The sequence below is a fragment of the Catharus ustulatus genome, chromosome Z (assembly GCF_009819885.2).
Source record: "Catharus ustulatus isolate bCatUst1 chromosome Z, bCatUst1.pri.v2, whole genome shotgun sequence".
Classification (NCBI taxonomy): domain Eukaryota; kingdom Metazoa; phylum Chordata; class Aves; order Passeriformes; family Turdidae; genus Catharus; species Catharus ustulatus.
The window spans coordinates 16,925,417-16,945,956 of record NC_046262.2 but is presented as its reverse complement, the minus strand read 5'-3'; the positions used below and the strand labels follow the sequence as shown (position 1 = coordinate 16,945,956).

General features: G+C 37.6%; 1 protein-coding gene across 6 annotated transcripts in view; it reads left to right on the top strand.

The window, feature by feature from the left end:
- The window catches only part of ARL15 (ADP ribosylation factor like GTPase 15), a 232,237-nt gene that overhangs the window by 64,812 nt on the left and 146,885 nt on the right, over positions 1-20,540 (top strand). For all 6 annotated transcript variants that reach the window (XM_033085692.1, XM_033085689.1, XM_033085690.1 and 3 more), the window contains 2 exons: positions 12,921-13,065; positions 15,849-15,908. In XM_033085692.1, the coding sequence (XP_032941583.1) occupies positions 12,921-13,065; positions 15,849-15,908 (205 nt within the window). The remainder of the gene's footprint in view (positions 1-12,920; positions 13,066-15,848; positions 15,909-20,540) is intronic.

The window sequence follows — 20,540 nt, the reverse complement described above, 5'->3', positions numbered from 1 at the left end:
ACCGGTGAGTCTTGAGGAATGGTCAGTCTTACGCTTTTTTAATATGTTGCTCCATATTTTTAAATTTGATTTTCTTGGTATACATCAGTTGAGGATAGTGACCTCACACTTGTTGTCTTCTCTGCTGCTGGAGATATAGGGGCTCATGCTAACCTTTGGCCGCCAGAAATTTCAACTTGTCAGAGAATGCAAACAGCATTTTTTTCTCATTTATATAGGCTTTATAAAATGCTTGCATAAAATGAGGAGAAAAAATTATATTGCCGTAAACATTTCAAAATCTGATCTTTCTGCTCTTGACCTTCAGAACTGGAAGTGACTGCAGTCTTGGAAGAGCTCTCTTAATTCCTTTGGTTCAATATCTATCCAGAAGGCCCCTGGTACTGCCTGCTCAACTATACAAGTCCATGCTAGGTTGTCCAAGGTCATATGTGGAGCTGATTCCTCACTAGCAGCTTTTATTCTGTTGGGTTGTGGGATCTGGGAACTTTTTGCTTCCTACTGGTCCATGGAGCTAGTGTTTCTAAAACAGAAGAACACCAACACCATATTCTTCACTCTGTTCTGCAAATATCTTATGTAAAAATTCCTCTGTATGCATGATGATTCTACCTCCAGGAATCAGATAAGGATTGTATGCAGTGCACTAGGAAACCAAGGTTTAATGTCTCTTCCCTTGCTTTTATAGATTGCCATTTCTTCTTGATTAAGCATTGATCTCTTTTAAGAGATTTGTGTTTATATGCTTTTCTGGCAATAATCTTGACAGCATAATCTTAAGGATTTCTTGCAAAGATGAGGAAACTTTATCAATTTCACATTACTTGAAATAAGGAGGCCTATATTATTATTACTTAAGAAAATAAAATTCTTCCAGTGCTTTTTCAGTTACAGTGATTTTTTGACCTGTTTTAGAGCAGTTAGTTTCTTCTGACATCCTACACTTTGGAACCTTATTCCCCAATAACATAATCAAAGTGTGCTCCAATCTTTAGTCCTTGTATAAAATGGTATGATACATGTCACGCCATGTTGTTTCTTTTCATTGTAATAAATTGCTTTGAAGAATTACTTGCAAGCTGTGAAAGCATCCTTTTCAGTGAAAAATCTCTGCAGCTTGAATAGAACTGTGTGCATCTTTTCTCACTCTCTATATGTTCCCCATGTTTCAAAAATACTGATTTGGTGATATGTAGGTAATTGGCAGTTGCTGAGGTATTACTGTTAAAGTTTGTTATGCCTATATTACAAAACCACAGCTTCCAGTTCTTTATTACAATTAATTAGTAATCTACCAGTCTTTAGGAAAGTGAATGTAAAAATTTAAGATCCTTAAAATAAAAAGTTGAGTTAAAGCCAGTGCATTGCTTTTACAACTAATTGTATGTCTTAGTCTCTAAAAGACAATTGTCTTCCTTTTCTTAAGCCTTTTTTTATTCATTGTTTCTCTCTGAATTATGCTACTAGCTACAGGTTGCTTATGTTTCTCTGATAGACTCTCATCACTATGGCTATTCTCCCTGGTCCTCAGTGATTTTTTCACTCTAGCCAGCAAAAAGGAGTTTCCTAGCTTGGCAAGATTTATGCTGATCTAGAGTAAAAGATAAAGTTTTTGTTCCTGTAAGAAGCAGTGAGTCAGTTCTTACTGAAGTGTCTGCAGCCTCCTTAGGACATGTATTAAATCTCCCGCAGCTAAGGATTTAATCAGCTGGGGAGCTAAGCATCCCAGGGCTGTGCTCAGTTATCCGAACAACATGTTAAGTGTGTTTCTGCTTGGGTTTGTGATTGTATTCATAAACATCAGGTGTATTCTTAAGTAACAATCTGTTACTTTTTTAAATGAGAAAAATTTTTATGGAACTGTTGCATAATATATCTGAAAAACACCGAAACATGCATCACACTTTCAAAGAAAGTATATAATTGAGAAACAGATTGCACAGGAAGGGTTCAGGCAGAGAACTTTGAACTTGTAGTCCCTTTCAAAGTGTTGATTTCCTAGAACTGACTGGAGGCTGCACCTACTCATAGGAGAAAAATTTAATTCCCCTTAAAAGGCTTTCAGCAGTTCTCATACACTCCTGTGGATTGAAGTGTTTCATGCCTCTTAATTGATAAAAAGTGGTGGTTGTTTCACCAGGAGAAATTTCTTGGTTTGGGCTGTCAGCACCACAGAACAGGCACATTGTGTGCCTGTGTGTCTGCATAGCGGTATGGAAGGCTGTTTTGTGAGCAAAAACACAAGAATGGTTGTTTTCACAAAAAAAAAAAAAAAGCTGGTTCTTGCCAGCTTCCATTTTAATCTAAAAAAATATTAAAATTCACCCATGGCTTTTCAAAGGCGACACAATCTCTGTGTCCAAAATTTGTCTACAGAATATTCTTTTACCATTTATTTGGGCTTTTTTCCTCCACCTGACTCAAGAAGATAAATAGGTATTGGTCCATACTTACTTAAAAAAAAAAAATCCTGTTTGTGTGGCTGTTCTGTGAGTTTTTGCGTTTTTTTTTTTTTTTTAATAATGCAAACTCGTAATGTATAGTTGACACATTTTCTCTGTAGGGTGTGTTCTCTTCCCTATCAGCTGAAAATCCCCATGTCAAACTGAGTTGTGTTCCCCAAACTTTCAGGCCCTAGAAGCAGGGCATCTCTTGGCATTCTCTTTAAAACGCTTTAAAGGTTGTGTAGTCCTTGATTCATGCATGTTCAGGAATAATAAATTTCAGTTCTGATTTTGCAGTTCTAAGTGAACAAAATAGCCAATGGAGTCTTCATCAGCAGGGTATCAGCTGAGAAACTCCATTGTGGAGATGTAGGCAGAAAAAAAATTAAAACTTGCAACTGGAGACAGGAGAAATGTGAAATGCCTGTGTTGGAGCATGAGATGTTTTCAGTGGCTGAAGTTTCCCAAACCTAACTCATTAAGAGTTTGATTCAGGCTAAACCTGTCCTGCATTCCAAGAGGCTCTCATTGATTAAAATTTGAAGAATTTTTAGTGGTACTTGAGTTTCATATGCCTTCCTTTAATTGTATATTTTGGATTAATGTTTTTGTGTGGGTTGGTCTGTTTCCTCCCATGATAGTAATGTGCTGCGCTAGCCAAGTAAAACTTACGTTCCGTAAGGGGGAGGGAAGAAAGGTTCCTGTATCTGTTACTACATGTTTCATATTCCCTAGTGTCTTTTGGTCAAAACAGGTATTCTCTTGAAGTTTCTCATTTTTTGTAAATACAATGTAGAGAGAAAATAAGAGGAAAAGGCCACATAACATTGAAATCATTCATAGGGAGCCTAATGAATAAGAGATACTTATAGCCTGTAATTACCTAGTTTTCAAATTTGACACTGGAGACTAGTAATGCCATGAACTGGTAATAGTCTATTGGATCTCCCATTTGTGACTGTACCAGTACGGGTGTAATTCTTACTCCATTTTCTGGTGTTGAAAAGCAGTCTTGTCTTTAGTGTTCCAAGCAGAAGAATTCTTTGGCCGGAAGACTTGCACAGTCTGCAAAATCAGACTATCCTTGTTCTGTCCTACCTCCTTCTATTATATAAATCGTCTGATTACTTCTTATTGGATTGTGTATTCTGGTAATGCTATTTGGATATTAAGTGCATACAATGTTTCTATTTTAGTGACTTTTGTTGCATCAGTTTCTACTCCTATCTTCTTTCTTTGTCTCCTGATAATTTTAGGGCAGTCAAACATTTCTTGGTTTGATAATGCCTAAATTCGCCATGGTGTACTCAGTGTACTGCATGAACACAGAACCGCAGGGATTCCTAATAGTCACAGTTGAAACTGTACTTTTCTTCTTAATATATTGTCACACTATCATGGTTGTGCTTAATTTTGCTTTATGGTATTTTGCAAATTGATTCTTAACCTCTCCTTTGTGGCTTCCCCCCAACCACCAAATGTCAAGGGGTCCTTTTCTTCTCTGTTTTTTTTTTTGTTTTGTTTTGTTTTTTTTTTTGGTTTCCTCGTGGGTTTTTTCCACCTTTTTTTAAACTTTGACTGATCCTCACAGTCTTGTTGTACTTACTATTCTATGTCAGCTATGAACTTGTTCAATAAGACTAGACTTTATAGAAAACAGTCTGGACTGCTGTCCTCAGAGATTTCTCCTCTTTTCTTTTAGATTTGATATCAAATATTAGTTTTGAAATCTTTAATGAGAAGGATCAAGATATGTCTTGGGGTTTACTTTCAGAGGAAACTTTGCCTCAAGTAAACATTAGTAATTTCTTCTTCTTCCCTCAAAACAGTTAAGAGTTTCTCTGGGTTGCTTTGCTTTTAGATACTCAAGAGAAACACACTCAACCCAGGAATTACTTTCTTTTATTTATGATTATGATGCCAAACAACTCTGGAAGCTTTGGATGAAACTGGTTGGGAAAAATACACGGGAGTTTGCCTTTTTCTGTAATGTTACTGATACAATAGATAGAAGAATTCAGATCTTGTTACTTTTTTCAAGATTTTATTCACTGGTGTCACCTGCATCCCCCTTGAGTTCTTCTGGCTATTAGTGCATGGGGACATACTTGTCTTGTTTTCACTTCACTATTCCCATGCTTTTTTCAACTAGATTTCAAATGAAATTGTGTTTATTTTAACTTAACTGAATTTTTTGGAGACCGTTTTGTTATACAGACCCTTTTGTAAATTTCAGAGCTTTCACTTCACAGGGCATAATGGGTCTTACTTTCTTAGTGTGCTTTGCATTTGCTCATAAATTTTAAGAGTAGGATAGCAGCTGTAGCTTTTCTTGTTCTTTACTTTTTAGATGCACAGAATACAAGGCAAGTCTTCATTTACGTCCATCTAGCGTTCAGTTAGATTTCTCTTTATCCCAGATATATTTCTCTGATTCTTTCCCCTTGACCCAGTCTGGCATGAGACTTGAAGATATCACTCTAGTGTTTCGATAAATCCTCGTTTTGATATTGTTACCACAGTAGTCCTATGTGTGCCACATATATTGAATACAAATGTCCAAGGTCTTATGTACTTGTGAATAGTTTTTGATGAGAAAAAAGAAACAAAACATTCTGTTGCATGTAGGTGATGTGTAGTCAGCTCAGAAAAAAAATGTAAGGACACCAAGTAGTCTGCTTTTGTGGTCCCATATGAACAGAGACAGAATTATTCATTCTGTCTGAAAAAAAAAAATAAAATTATTTGGTAACCCACCTTGTAGCACACATAAATCATGGAAGAGCTTTTTATTGTTTGGCTCAGAAACTGTACAGGAATGACTATTAGCAAACCTGAAAGCTCAAAGGTGTGATTTTGTTTTAGTTGTTGTCATTTGTGTGGTTTTTTTGAGGGGGCGTATTAAGGAAAAAAATGTATACATCTTTTATCCTTACCAGAAATTAAAAGTGACAGGAGGTATCACATCCTTAACTTTTGCACATTTGGGTGGTGCTGCTACTGCCTTTTTTGCTGGTATTTTTGATTATTCTTCAGGGGTTTTTTTAGTGTGGTTGTGTTTCCTTAAGTTGTGAAACAAACTGTTTGCAAAGGCTTTCATTCATCTTTTTTGTTGCCTTTGTCTCTTGCTGTTAATTGTGAATGGGACGGGTGGATTGAATGAATTACTCTTGTGCAATAAAACAAGTGGAAAGCAAACTGTCAGGAAACAACTTGAGCAATAATTCTACACTTGATGGAACTTAGAAGTGTCCAAAAGCCCCCTTGAAGCTTGATTTGACACTGCAGTGAAGTGGGTGATTGTCTGCTGTTCAAAGTACCACCTGTGCATTTGCTTATAAATGTTTGCTGACTCAGCTTTCGTTTATCATAACTGTCCGACATTTAATTTTATGTAGGCTTTTAAATCATACCACTTCACTGAATATCTGAGTACATCTAGAACTTGGTATTTATTACTTCATTCTTTCTTCTAGTGTGAATGTAAGGGAGTATCATAATTTGATTTTGATTTTATAGGGAGTGTGCAAGAGATTAAGGTCAGAGAGGCTCATTTCCCATTTTGGATGTGATGTTTGTGGTTTATTTTGGCTGATGGTAGGGAAAGGACTGCCTTACGGCTTCTTCTAGGGAAGTTATGTCTTTGACTGCATTTATTGAATTTTTATGATTCCTGAACTTTGGGTCAAGCCTTCATCTAAGAGCAGTTCATCTGATAACAGATAAAACAAATTATCTCCTGCAATTTGACCCGCTGTAATTGTATTATCAGGACCATGAAGTCCTTTGAAATTATATGCTCTGAAAGGCAGTGTTGTATCTGGCTTGTCAGAAGTCATCCAGTTCTTTATTCTTAACTGTATTTCCTCTAAGCCTTCTCTGTTGGTAGCAGAGTTATCAAATACATTAAAACATGAATATGTCGGTGTCATTTGTCTGGTTTTAGTGGTTGAGCCTGTGTTTTATGTCTAGTTCATCTGGCACTGCAAGGGATGTAGAAAGTTTTTTGAAGGCTGTTGCTTCTTTCAAGGTTCTAGAGTCTGGCTCCTTTGAAATACCAAGAAGCTTTTGATAGGGGATGGTAAACAATTTCAGCCAATGAATCCAAATGTATTTCTTCGCAGCCAGAAAGCAGAACCTGAGCTTCCTGCTCTAGACTGTATATTACTACTTCATCTCCTGTAGTAGAGGAGGATCCATGTGAACCACATGAAATTCAGCAATTTTGGTTGAAGGGTCAAGGGCAAGATTCTGCACCTGGGGCAAGACAATCCCAAGGACCTCAGACTGGGCAGAGAATAGACCGTGGGCAGCCCTGGCCAGAAGAACATGGGGGTGCTGGTGGATGAGAGGCTGGACATCATGCAGCTATGGCAGTCATAGCCCAGAGAGCCAAACGTATCCTGGGCTGCAAGCAGAGCCCCATGGGCGGCAGGGCAGGGGAAGGGGGTTGTGCCCTTCTCCTCTGCTCTGATGAGACCCCACATGCTGCATTTAGCCCTGAGGTCCCCAGCCCAGGAAGGACGTGGAGCTGTTGGAGTGGGTCCAGAGGAGACCTGAGCACCTATCCTATGAAGACAGGTTGAGAGAGCTGGGTTCACTCATCCTGAAGAAGAAAATGCTTCAGGAGATCTTGTAGCACCTTCCACCACCTGAAATGGGCATCCAAGAAAGCTGGTGAGGGACTTTTGACAAGGGCATGGTGGTCTAGGAAAAGGGGGTGTGGTTTTTAAACTAAAAGAGGGTAGATTTATACAAGGTGTTGGGAAGAAATTCTTTACTATGAGGGTGATGAGACTCAGAAGCAAATTATCCAGAGACTTGTGGTCATTAATCTTAGGAAGTGTTGGATGAGGCTTTGAACAACCTTGTCTGATGGAAGGTGTCTCGACCCCTTGCATGGCAGGTGGACCTAGATGATCTTTATGGTCTTTTCCAACCCAACCAATTGAAGAATCTATGATTCTGTGATTTCTGTGAGGTAGAATATTACCAGGACTCTTTACTGTTTAAAACTGACTCACTTCCTTGAGAAATTGTTTTCTGTCCTTTTAAATATTATCCTGTCTTTAATGCCTATACTTGTTTGTTTTTATGCAGCACAGGCTGACATAAAGTTGAAGAGGAGTAGATGCATGTGGAGGAGTGCTTTTGGTTCAGTCTGTGGGCTGACCACTCACTCCATAGCCAAGTTAAACTGGAGGATTGTTTTATCCTGTGTGAGAAATGTTGTCGCAGATTAGGAGACCTTGAGCATTCCAGTGGAGTTGGGATCGTTACCTTGTATTTGGGTGGAGGATCTTAAGTATAGCAGTCACTGCTTAATGAGGTTATGGACAGTCAGAGGAGGTGTCTAGTCATGATGCTGGGGTTTTTATCTGTGCTGAACACCACTCAGGCTGGTAGTGGCTACATTCATCTCTTTTGGTAGCTACAAAATGAACAGCAATCTTAGGTTTTGTCCTTATTACTGAAGTCATATAGATGAAGATGAGCCCTGTTGGGGTTTTTTTGTAGAGGTATAAGCACCTGTGCAGCGGTATGGAAACTGAGGAGCCTACAACTTTAGCTCACACTGTGAAATGCATGGAATTTTGTTGTACTACTTTAAAGTTAAGATATTAATACAGTTAAAGTTTAGTTTATATATATATATATATATATATATCCTTCATGCCCCCACCCCTGCACAGTGTATAATTTCACTCTGGTGCCTTGTGTTTTTTGTTGCATGCATTTAATTATGCCACTGCTGTTCCCAGTTGTTTCCTATTGTTAATATTATAACTGTCTGTTTTGTGTCATTGTGCCCCCCCTTCACATTATCTCTTCAAGGTTTGAGGTTTCTTTGTGCTTGTGTGATCTCAGTCAACATCAGAGCTATGAACCTACTGTGTGCAAATTTTGCTTTTTAAAATAAACTCCTTGAGTTTTATCAGCAGCTTCAGATGATTAACTATTTCTGTGGACATAAGTGTGTGCAAGTACTAGAAGTCTGTTAGTTCAAAGATACCTTAAATGAAAAATAAATTGTAAAAGGAGACCGTATCCATAAGTGCAACTGAGAGGGGGGAAGGGAGCAGAGTTAGGGTTGAGCTTTCAACCTTAATTCTGTATTTCAAGAGTTCTGAATGCTTGGTTTGTTAGCATTAGTGCTGCACTAACTTAGGGTATTTTTCCCTGAGAGTGTGTGTGTTTAACCAACTAAGCATGAAATCCCTTGCTTCTGTTTGTCCCTATTAAATAGTGGCAACAAAAGAAACAGACAGGAGATGGGTCCAGAACAAAGCAGAAATAATGGAGTATTTCACCCCAAAAAGGAGAGTGAAACGAGAAGTACAATGAGTAGGCAAAGACAGACTCAACAGCTGGAGGCAGTTTAATGTGTTGTAGAGAGTACTAATTCGGGACATTTACTGCCCTGAGCTTCAGTCTGTGATCTCAGAGTGACATATATATCAGAAGTGTTTGGCCATCCCTGTTATAAACAGAATATGCTTTACCCAGAAGAAATCTCCATAGGGTTTTAAAGGGACACCATCTGGGATATCAGCATAAATATCGAACTGCCCAAAATCCAGAATCATCTGGTTGGGTTAGAAATCTGTAAGGAACTGTAGAACTGGCTAGCTTCTTCTCTTAACTGTTATAAAATTATTGTATATGCCGATGCAGCATTCGTGCAAGCTACAAGTAAAATGGAAGTAACAGTGCTGCTGAATATTGCAAAGATTTCTGTAGACTGCAACCTCTATTACTCTCAGTTTCCGGGATAAATCCATCATAAATCCGTCATGTTTTTCAAAAACTGATTAAATGCATACATTTTTTAAAAGGTACCTTATTGTTTTATTTTCAGTACTTAAAAACATGTTTGTTCATCACAATGAACTCCTGACTCTCTCTGCCTGCCTCTCTTTGCATGCCTATTTTCCCCATCCAGTGACTATAGCTTTGAGTGTGATATTCTCAAAAATTATGAAAGCTGACATTTGACATGTAATTTCCTTTATACTAAGTAAGATCTTATCCTGATAGGATGAGAAGTCTCAAAAAAATGTTCCATTTTTGTTGCTATCAGCGGGGTCTGAATACATGACCTTATCCCAAACAACCTTTCAGTGACTGTCAGCTAGCTCTACTGGACCTTGTATTTGCAGTAGTCCAGTGTTTTCTTTTCTGTCTGCTCTGACACTTTCTCTAAGAGGCACTGTTTGGGTTTAGAGTTTATTTCATAATAACTAAAAGGCATGATTTTATTGCCCATCAAGCAAATCAGGTTTGGGAATCAATGGAGGAGACTTACAGGTCCATGTCTGGCAAGTTAATTCAAGCTTCTTTTATGTCTTTTGGATTGATTAACTGGAGTGTAAAGTATGCTAGTTTGGGAAGGAACTGACCACTAGTTGTGAATTGAGCAACTCTCTCAACATTTTTGATATATTTGTGTTTTGGAATTCTGGAATGACTTCTTTAGTTACTGGTACACATTTCTTGCAGTACCGTGGTTATTAGAGTGCACTGTAATATGTGATGACGTCTTAAATAATGTGTAGCTCCAGTCCATGGTTACAAAATATTTCACTATGCATTTCCTGTCTATAATAAAATGCAGAATATAAGATGAAATTTTATTGCATGATGACTTCTGAATTTTCTACTCCCCACAGATACCGTGTTGCTAGTAGATGCAGCTTGCCTCAGTTGTGACAATAGTTTAGTCTCTATAATGGATGCTTAAATGGCCTTGACTTTGTTAGGGAGCAGGTAACTTTAGGCTGCTGAGTGAACAGGAAGAGAGTGATCAGACTGTTTGTATAGTGATATTTCCAGTGGGAAAGATGTTCATTGAGCTTGAGTAAAGAGCTTTGTGAAACAAGTTTATAAAGTCTAAATCTGTTATAACAAGCATCCACTACAATATGCTCTAGAATTTCTCATCTCAGCTGCTGCTAACTGCTATACACAATAGCTAAAGTTTCAGCAGCTTTTTGAAGCTGGAATATTAAAAAATTATTTTCATTACAATGAAACCAATTTACTGAAGGAAATTGGCATAGCAGAAGGACAAAGTCATGAATATAGCAAAGATAGGGGAATCATATCAAATAAAATACAGGAATGGTCTGGAGGGAGCCGTGTTCTTGTCTTCTAAGTGTCTGTCTGAAGTTTTCATGTCTAACTGTGCTTAGTAATGAAGGATAAGTGAGAGGGTGGTGAGTCTACATATGCTATTTCGGAGATGCAATTTGACCTGAATTTTTGATCATGTATTTCACCCACAGCATATAAAGATTCTCCAGACTAAGTTAGACTAAAGGAGTTTGCAGTGGACGCAAAATCTACCTGTCACCCACAGAGGCTCCACATATGTTCTGCAGAGAGCAGAAATTCTCTTTCACAGAACTGTATGTTATTAGATGTTGTCAGGGCTTGAGAGTCATGTCTGGTTGTGTAAGAGTCAGCACAGTGGCTGGACAGAAGCATAGAATTCCATCAGCTCATCTATTCCTTTATGTTTTTCAATGTGATATCGAAAAATTGTTGCAAAGATGCCATGATGACAGGGACAAATTGAATCCTTTTAAAGACTGGCTGTAGTCTGACACACAGCCTCAAGAGCTCTGAGGGATTTTATGTGGCCTTCAGCTTGATATCCATTAAATGGAAGCTCTATTTAAAGGAATTGATCTTGTTCAATGAACTCAGTTGGCCTTTCTCACTTAAGAACCACCGTAGAATAGTTTGCTGTGACTTTGTAGAACCTGTAAGATAAGTATAAACCAGTAAATAAATAGAACCTCAGTAAATAAAGATAGAAGACAAGTTTATTCCTTTTAGGTATGACACATACAAGAGCAAACCTTCTTAAAGAAAACAATTTTTTTAATCAAATCTTGATAGAGGTAAAGCTATTATTTTTAAAATCTGCTGCCTTTATTCAGCTTAAATATTGTACATATTCTTACATCTTCTGAAGTATTTGCTTTCACTCTTTTAAAAGGATGCAAAGTAGTTTTGTAGCTTTCACTGAATTTATGTTTTGTTTCTTCAAAACAATGAAAACTGTTTTTGCAGCAAGTGTAATAGCTTACCATCTATACTGAAAGAATCCAATTAAAGTTCTGCGTTGAGCGAACCGTCCTTTTATAATCACATTCTCACTGGACGACTTATTCACAAGGTCAGACCCCACTGTTTGCATTAGACTGTTATTGACATCAGTTCAGTTTCTCTGCTCCTCCAGCAGCCCTCAATAAGAAAACATGGGCAGTTGTCAAGACAAACTAGGTTAAGGTTGTAAAGGCTGGATTTCTTTTCCCACAATCAGTGCAGTGCAGACTTGTGGTTAAGATGGAAATAAAGAGCTGGGACTATCTAAAAACAGAATGTGTGAGAAAGGGCTGATTGCACAGACATGTTTTCCTTTTCCTATTAGAGCAGATGTCGTACTTTGATATAAATGTGCCAGATACAGGGGAAAAAGTTATTTTTATATATATTGGGGTGTTGGAAGTCTACCTTGGAAATTAGTGGGAAATTATGCTTTATACATAACGTATAAACTTCCTAGCTTTCCTGGAATTGTATGCTTTTAGATTTTTGCATAAAAAGTTTCTAAATTGCATATAAACAAAGAACTGAAGAACTTAATGAGGGCCTAAGGAACTTTTGGATGAGCTTGGCCTACTTTGGCAAAAGAGAAGTGAGCAGATATCTGAAGTAGGCTTTGCGTAAGAGATTTTTATTTGTTTACATTGTGATTAATTTATACTTCTCCAGGAAAGGTGAGAGATCTATCTGTTTTTTACTAGAATTACATCCAAATTTATTTATTTATTTGTTTATTTACAAGCTGTACCATTTAACAGCTTTTGTTATGAGCTAAGATGCGTGACAAAGCAAGCACAGAAAGGACATTAGTGCAGCAAAGGTCTCTTGACTTTTTTCTGTGACAACAGGTAGAGCCTGGTCAGCAACTGTTCAGGATTGGCCCTGATATTCACACCAGGTATTGCATGAAATTGGCACAGGAAGGAAACTCATGCATAATCAGCTGCAGAGCTGTATAGGGCATGTGCCTGTCTTGTGATGTGAGTGGTTTGTGCTACTTGGGAAATGGATGCCATATTCCTCACACCAGCTTTTTGAGGTTTAGGTGAAAAGTTAACATGTATATTTGTTTTTTTATAAAGTTGTTCTAGATTTAATTGAGGTGGTCTTAGTATATTAATTGTTGACTTAGTCAAAATAATAAGTTGGAATCATAATTTGCTTCTATCCAATGCCTTTAAGTTTATAAACTTCCTTCTTAGAAGGTTAAATGAATAAATATTTGCCCAAAAAAGAAAAATAACCTCTTACTGTTATTTTCTTCTTCTTTTTTTTTTTTTTTTTTTTTTTTTTTTTTTGTTTTGTTTTGGTTTGTTTCGGTTTGGTTTTTTTTGTTTTATTGGTTTTTCCTTACCCTGGCAGTGTTTTAGAGCACTTTGCTGCAAGGGACCGCCACCGCCACGACCTGAGTATGACTTGGTTTGCATAGGCCTCTCTGGTTCTGGCAAGACAAGTCTTCTGTCTCAGCTCTGCAGTGAAAGCCCGGAGAATATCGTGTCTACCACAGGTAGGATGCTGCCTTATTCCATGGTGTGCTGGAATATTGCCTGAAGATGACTAATGAAACACGTAGCAAAAGCTGTAGAGAACTGAAGCCTAATTATCTTGCTCTTGAAAGTACCTAATGGATCACTTCAGAGCTAACACTACGCTCTTCAAGTATTTGTTCTTACATTGGGGAATATTCATGACAGCATACAGTTTGGAATATGTTTAGAGTTGAATCAGTGTGGTCTAATGAAATAGAACCATAACATAAAGTAGCACTGTACTGTAGACATACATTAAAATGTTTCTTTCTTCTCATTTTACATTGATTTTTAAACAGTCTCACTACATATTGGAGAGCAAGGAGAAGGACATGCTGGGAAATAGAATAGGACAGTGATGCTCTGAAACTTAAATTGGGATTTATTTCTGTACATACTTGATCCTTGCTGCCTTGTGGTATATGCTAGCAACCAAAAGAATAAATGTAATGGAAATAGTGTTTTTGGTGATAATCCCAGGTTTTTAGATGAACAACAGACTTGTTTATGTAGTCAGGGCAGATTGTAATCAAAGAATCAATTTACAGAAAGTTTCAGTGGTAATGAGAAGATGCATAAAAACAGATAGTACAACCACAGATAAGAGGTATCTTAAGTCCAAAAAATTTGAATAGGCATCTTGGTAATGGTGAACCAGAATGCCTAATACTGAAAAGCATGTTTTGATTGAAAAAATCCCAAAACAAAATCAGGCAATTAACGAAAATCAAACCAAGAACAAAACAGCACCAGAAAAAACAGAAACAAGCATGTAAAGTAAGAAGAGGGAATACCTGACTTGAAAGTTCAGAAAGAGGGTAGATTCGGTCATGGGGGTTGAAGAAATCTAGTTCAGTGACTACAGCAATTAAAGTTGATTTGCTGATGAAACCAATACTAGCTGTTGTGCAAGTACCTTGTGTTTACAGTTACATGGCTTTGTACTGTAGCTGTGGTTCATGGGCTTGAATTTCATGATTGTGCCTTCGCAGCCCTAACTGGTTTTCCATGTATGTTTTCTTAGAACATAAGGTTATTTAATACAATTGTAAGTAAAGTGAAAAACAGATACAAGAAAATAGTGTTTTTATTAACCTGTGGATAATTAACCTGTGGCCTCTATAGCGGTGTTGCTGGCAATGTTAGAGAGATCTGATAGTTGCTTGTGAGAAGGTGACTAACTCAAAAAGTTGTAGAGTAATAAGCCTTAAAAAAAATAAAATTAAAAAAAATCTCCCTCTTGAGCTTTAGCTCTCATTAAAATTAGAAAAAATTATACTTTAACACTTTAGATGCAGAAAGGAATAATAACAGCAACATAAATTGAAGCATAGAGCTATCAGAGGAATTAATGAAAATGCCATTAATTAAAAATTAAATTGATTTTTTTTCTAGAGAGATGCAATGAAATATCGTTATATAATTAGGCAACTTGAGGAATGAAAACCAACTCTGGGGTATACTAGGCAGGCAAACCAAAATGATGCTCATCTAGAGTATTCAGTTTATAATAAATCTTCTTAAACGTGGCATATCAGACAATATTGTGGAGAATCTAAGAATACAATGTGACAACTTCTCCACTCAGGTTTGAAACTGCAGCGTGTATTTTTGCTCTTTTCATCAATGCTACTCAGCTCCATTCAATTTTTCCCTTTTTCCTAGGAAGAGTTTAGGATTTCTTTTAAGACAACAATCCTCAAGATATTTCATAATTATTCCCTTCAGATTTTCTTGAAGTTTCCTCTAATGCATCTAGCACTGACCATAGTAGGAGTACTGTAACATCTTATTGGTCTAACCAGGGAGAAAAATTGTCTTGTTTCTGTTAATGGTAGCTAATAAATGTGAAGTGAAACACATTTTCTCAAAACTTCTTTACTCAGTTCACAGGTATGTAATTAGGTTGAATCTACTTGTGCTATATGGAAGTAAATTTAATGTCTGTCTGATATTTTTTGCTGAAAGAGCAGGCATAATTTTTCCTGTGTAAATTATTATTTCCACATATATGTGTATGCACTGAACATGCAAAATGTATTATACATTGATATGGCTGGGAGCCTTTCACATTCCCTTTCTCTTGTCTGCTTGCATTTTCAATTAAGAGTCACATTCTGGTGGTGTTTTCTTTATTTGGTTGTTTTGCTATTTTTTATTTCAGTTTTAAGCAAAAATCAGGCTAATAGAGGATTCATATATGTTTCCAGTGTACTTATGACCATTTTAATGCATCCAACTGAGATCTATAGAAGGATATTTCATTTAATAACTTTTATAGAAAGGATTAATAATCCAGGTCAACCAAAACCTATGAAGTTTAAATGGAAGAATACAGTGATTTGGATTGCATGTTGTCTTCAATGTCTCCTACAACTTGCAGAATGATCACTTTATATTATTGGTAGTCTGAATGATCCACTTTAGCTCTAGATGCAGTAAAAGATGATTTTACAGAAATAAATTTTGGTAGATGGTTGGGATGGAAGTTTTGTACCAAATTTTGTGTGCCAGGTACTTATAATTGAAAATTGCATTGCTTATCCAGATTTATTCTTGTCCCACTCCATAGCACTCCTCCATCTCTTACCCCCTCACTGTCTCCTTATAACTGACTTTTTAAACACATTGAAACACAATTTCTCAGGCTAAATCCTGGTTATTGATGGAAAAAGTAGATTTTTTTCTGAATATATGCAATTGATTCCAAATGGCTTTTTTAACAAATAGCTTACTAATGTTCTTTATTTCTCTTTGTTAGGTTTTAGTATAAAAGCAGTGCCATTCCAGAATGCAATTTTGAACGTAAAAGAACTTGGAGGTATGGTATTTATTCCTTTGTTCATAAAACATGCAATGTCTAAATCTCATTATAACTGTCAGTTGTTTTAAATTGTTAGTTATTTTAAATTTTAAAATGATAGATCAGTACATCTGGAGTTAAAAATCTCAGCAGATAAAGCTGAGAAAAGTTGTACAAATTCCGATCTCCAAACAAAGGGTAAAAAGCAGGAGGAGTGTAAGCCGTGTGGTGTTTCTCTTAATGTAATTTCTTGTATTGCTGCGGTTAAGTGATACAGAAGTACAAAATGAACTGTAATTTTAGTATGGCTTATGTGGTAACTCAAGGAAATGTATGTTCCTTGTGTTTATTTTTTGTATAAACTTTCACTTATGAGAACTGGCTCAGGTAACTATGTGAACATTTGTCAAAACCAATATATTTACTGCACCACTGAAAGTGTCTCAAATGCAGCCAACTTTTAATGAGTTATATTCTTTGAGAACTGTTCTCTTGTTGGATTTGTTGGATTTTGAAGCAATGGTGTTTTGTGGTTGTAGGATTTTAAAAAAATTTCTATATACAGGCAACCTATTTGACTCCCAATTCTGACTCCGAGTCTCAAGTGAGGTTGTTTGTTTTAAGCAAGAAAACAGTCTCCTGATGAGAGTTCTTGTGGACTCTAACATTCTTCTAATATAAAACCCACTTAGATCTTCTCCATATTCTAGAATTTCTGTATATCTTCTTTATTATTTATGTAAATATAATAGACTTAATATTGAGGATATTTGTTAGGTTTTTCTCTTAAATGATCTGGGGTAGAATTTGACTTGGTTCTTGAGGAAAGTTTCAGGAGGTCTAGTTGGATGGTAGTTGTCTTACCTGAACTTGTTTCAAGAAGGCTTTGAAATAAGCACATGTGGGAGGCATAGCATTTCCTCTTTACTACCATTGGTCCATGGATTTAAACATACATGTTCCTGTTTGAGAATGTATTCTGTAAAAAAAAAAACCCAGTGAGTTTTCTTTCATGAAGGGACCACGCCTCAGAGAGGGTGTAGATACTGCTTGAGTGTTTTATGTGTATTATGTGCACTTAGTCATAATGTCACTTTTTGGATTTTTTAAAAAATAGGGTGAATAATTTGCAGTCTAGTTTATACGTTCTGCTACTTAAGTTATATGAAATATATAATTCATGTAGGTAAATACAAATTTTAATCAGTAATTGAATTTGGTTATTCTGTAACAGATCCTTGTTAAAGTCTCTTAACCCTTTCTGATCATATGACTTTCATGCAGGTGTTTCGAGAAATCTTATCTTAGTGGGGAGTTTTGGCTTATGATGAGGAGTAATCCAGAAGACTTGATTTGTTGTTTTCATCAGAAGGATTGTCAGAATTTTTTACTACACCTTTTACTTCCTTTTTCCATTGACTATAGATGTTTCCATGTCTGTGTTTAAAAATTATGTACAGTAATTTCATGACTATGAGGCGCACTGGAGTATAAGGTGCACTTCCAGGGGTTGGCAAATTTCCAAACTTTTTCCACAAATAAGGTGCACCGGATTATAAGGCGCACTTTTTTTTTTGCACCAAGGATCTGTGTGCAACAAAGTAATTAATTAGTAACGGAATTGCGCGATTATGGGTCTACTGGCAGGTGCTCAATTTGCAAACATTTTTCATGGGTCGGGGTAGCCTTTAAATGCAGCCTAAAAACTAAAAAAAAAATACAGAGAAAAATCATTCAGTTTTATTAAACCTGATGGCTCCGCTCTCGCCCAGGTGAGGGGAGGGCGCGGCCCAGGGGGGTGAGGGCAGGGGGGCCGGGCACCTGCTGGCCCGGGCTGGGGGAGGTGGCAGGGGCTGCAGGCAGGAAAGTTTTCTGGCGAGCAGTGGAGCCCCCTGAGCCCCGTGCCGGCCTGCCCCGGTGCCGGGCTGCTTGCGGCTCGGTGCGATGCGCGGCTCCACATGGCTCGGCACGGCGTGGCACCTGGCTCAGTGTGGCGCTCGGCTCCGTGTGGCTTGGCGTGGCGCGTGGCTCCACACGGCTCCCGGCTCACACTTCCAGGTTGTAGGCAAATTTCCGAACTTGTCCATATATAAGGCGCACCGGCTTATAAGGTACACTTCCAGGTTTTGATCAAAATTTTAGGCTTTAAGGTGCGCCTTACAGTTGTGAAATTACTGTAATCTGATTTCTTATATGAAATGTTGCAGAAAAAAAGCTAATTCTGTTACCTTTTCATTGTCTAGGCAAGAGAACAAAATCAAGCTTCTAAAAGTTTGTTCTGTTCCAAAAGTTGGTAGTCTCTAGTAATGTTCCCCAGGACTCATTATGGATTCCAATTTTGTTTAATAACTTTATTAGTGGTATGGACAAGGGGATCAAGTGCATTCTCAGTTTGCAGATAAAGCTGAGTTGGGTGAGAGTGCTGATCTGCTGGAGCATAGGAAGGCTCTGCAGAGGGATCTGGAAAGGCTGGACCATAGCTAAGGCCAATGGTGTGAGGTTCAACAAGGCCAAGTGCCAGGTTCTGTCCTTGGGACACAACCCCAGGCAGTGCCACAAGCTGGACCAGAGTGGCTGGGAAGGACCTGTGGGTGCTGGTGACAGCAGCTGAACATGAACCAGGGTGTGCCCAGGTGGCCAAGAAGGCCAATGGCATCCTGGCCTGGATCAGCAATAGTGTGGCCAGCAGGAGCAGGGCAGGGATTGTCCCCGTGTCCTGGGCACTGCTGAGGCTACACCTCGAGTGCTGTGTCCAGTTCTGGGCCCTCAGTGCAAGAAAGGCACTGAGGGGCTGGAGTGAGTCCAGAGAAGGGCAACAGAGCTGGGGCAGGGTCTGGAGCACCAGTCCTGAGAGGAGCAGCTGAGGGAGCTGGGGGTGTTTGTCCTGGAGAAAAGGGGGCTCAGGGCTGACCTTATCTCTTGTCACAGCTGTCTGAAAGGATGGTGTGGCCAAGTAGGGATCATTCTCTTCTTCCTGTCAACCAGCAACAAGATGAGAGGACATGGCTTCAAGCTGCACCAATAGAGGTTCAGGTTGGACATCAGGAAGAATTTCTTCATGAAAACAGCTGTTAAACATTGGAATGACTGCAGAGGGAGTCACCATCCCTGAAAGTGTTCAAGAAACAACTGGACATGATACTTACTGCCATGATCTTGTTTACAAGCTGGTGATTGGTCTAAGGTTGTACATGATGATTTTAGAGGTCTTTTCCAAACTAAATCATTCCGTGACTCTCTAGTCAGCATTTAACGTTTTATCTGAGAAATGTGTTCCTGTTTGATGAAGTTAAGACCTGAAGTAGGCATGGTTTCTCTCTTGCTCTATGAATCTAAACCAAAACATTTTATGTTTGTCACCACAAGATATTACTGTTAAATTTATTTTGGAATTTCTGCTTCTGATCTTGAAGAGAAGTCCATCTTTTGCCTGATTGCTGGAGTTTTTTGGTTTTATTCCTGTGTTTTGCCTTCTGTTGTTATGCTATTGTTATGTAATTTTACTGTATTGTGGAGGTCTTGTCCAGACATTTGATCTCGGAAACTTGAAGGAAGACATCTTTTCTTAACAACCACTCCTGTTGTTACATGTTATTTACAGAGTGAAGTTCTATATGGTTTTAATTTTTGTTGCTTTGTATTTTTAGGTTTAGGTAACAGAAATCTTCATATGTCATCATACAGTAGCATATTAACAGCCAGTATTTAAAACACAAGAGAAGTTACACTGCTTAAGGTTCTTATATTCAGCATACAAGCATTTATGTGAAACAGATGCTGACTGTATAGTATGTTTCTTTTTAACTGAAGTTTCTTTTTCTTTAAAGTAGTATTCTTCCTTGAGGTCAAAAATGGTGCTAGTTCTTACTGTGCTGATATCAAAGCTGATAATGAGGCCAGGTTTTATTTCTTCGTTTCTATAGAGATTGTAAAATTTTGGCAAAATATATAAAACATAGTCTCTTATCTATTCAAAAACTGATTTTCTCTTCATTCTCCCTTTAACATTTAGGACAGGGAGCAAAGTTTGTTTTGCTCTCTTGGCAGACGTTTTTCTTTGAAGTACATGATTCTAGAATATTAAAAATAGAACCCAATTTCTGTTTGTTTGTTTGGGTTTTTTTAAAATTGTTTTCATTTCCTATGACAGGAACTTGCAGTCCTAACAGAAAATAAAGGGTTTATTCGGTTTGATAAATGGTAAATGTTTAGTTTAAAAACCTTGAATTCGATCCTGAAAAAGTAAAAATATATAGAAAGCTTTCAAATCTAACATTAGACTTTCTTACATTACTTGAAAAGAAAGTCTTGCTTTATTTGCTGACCAAGATGAACTGCCTGTTCTCTTAGTTGCTATTTTACTGTACCAGTAATCCCTTCCTTATCCCCAAGAAACTAAAAAATAACCATTTTCCCCCAAAAATTTGGTCTATAAAATAGAAGGTATAATTTAAGTTATTGTGGAGATGTGCCATGCCCTAGTCCACATTGTTTCAGAATGTACTGTTACCAGGATAATTGGATATATCTGTCTTTATTATCTATTTCAACTGACTAAAGGCATGGAAACTAACTACAGTTGTGACGATTTCCTCTTAGGGTGCAGTATTTTTTTGTGGGAATTAAGGATGACATTGTGTATGATGAACA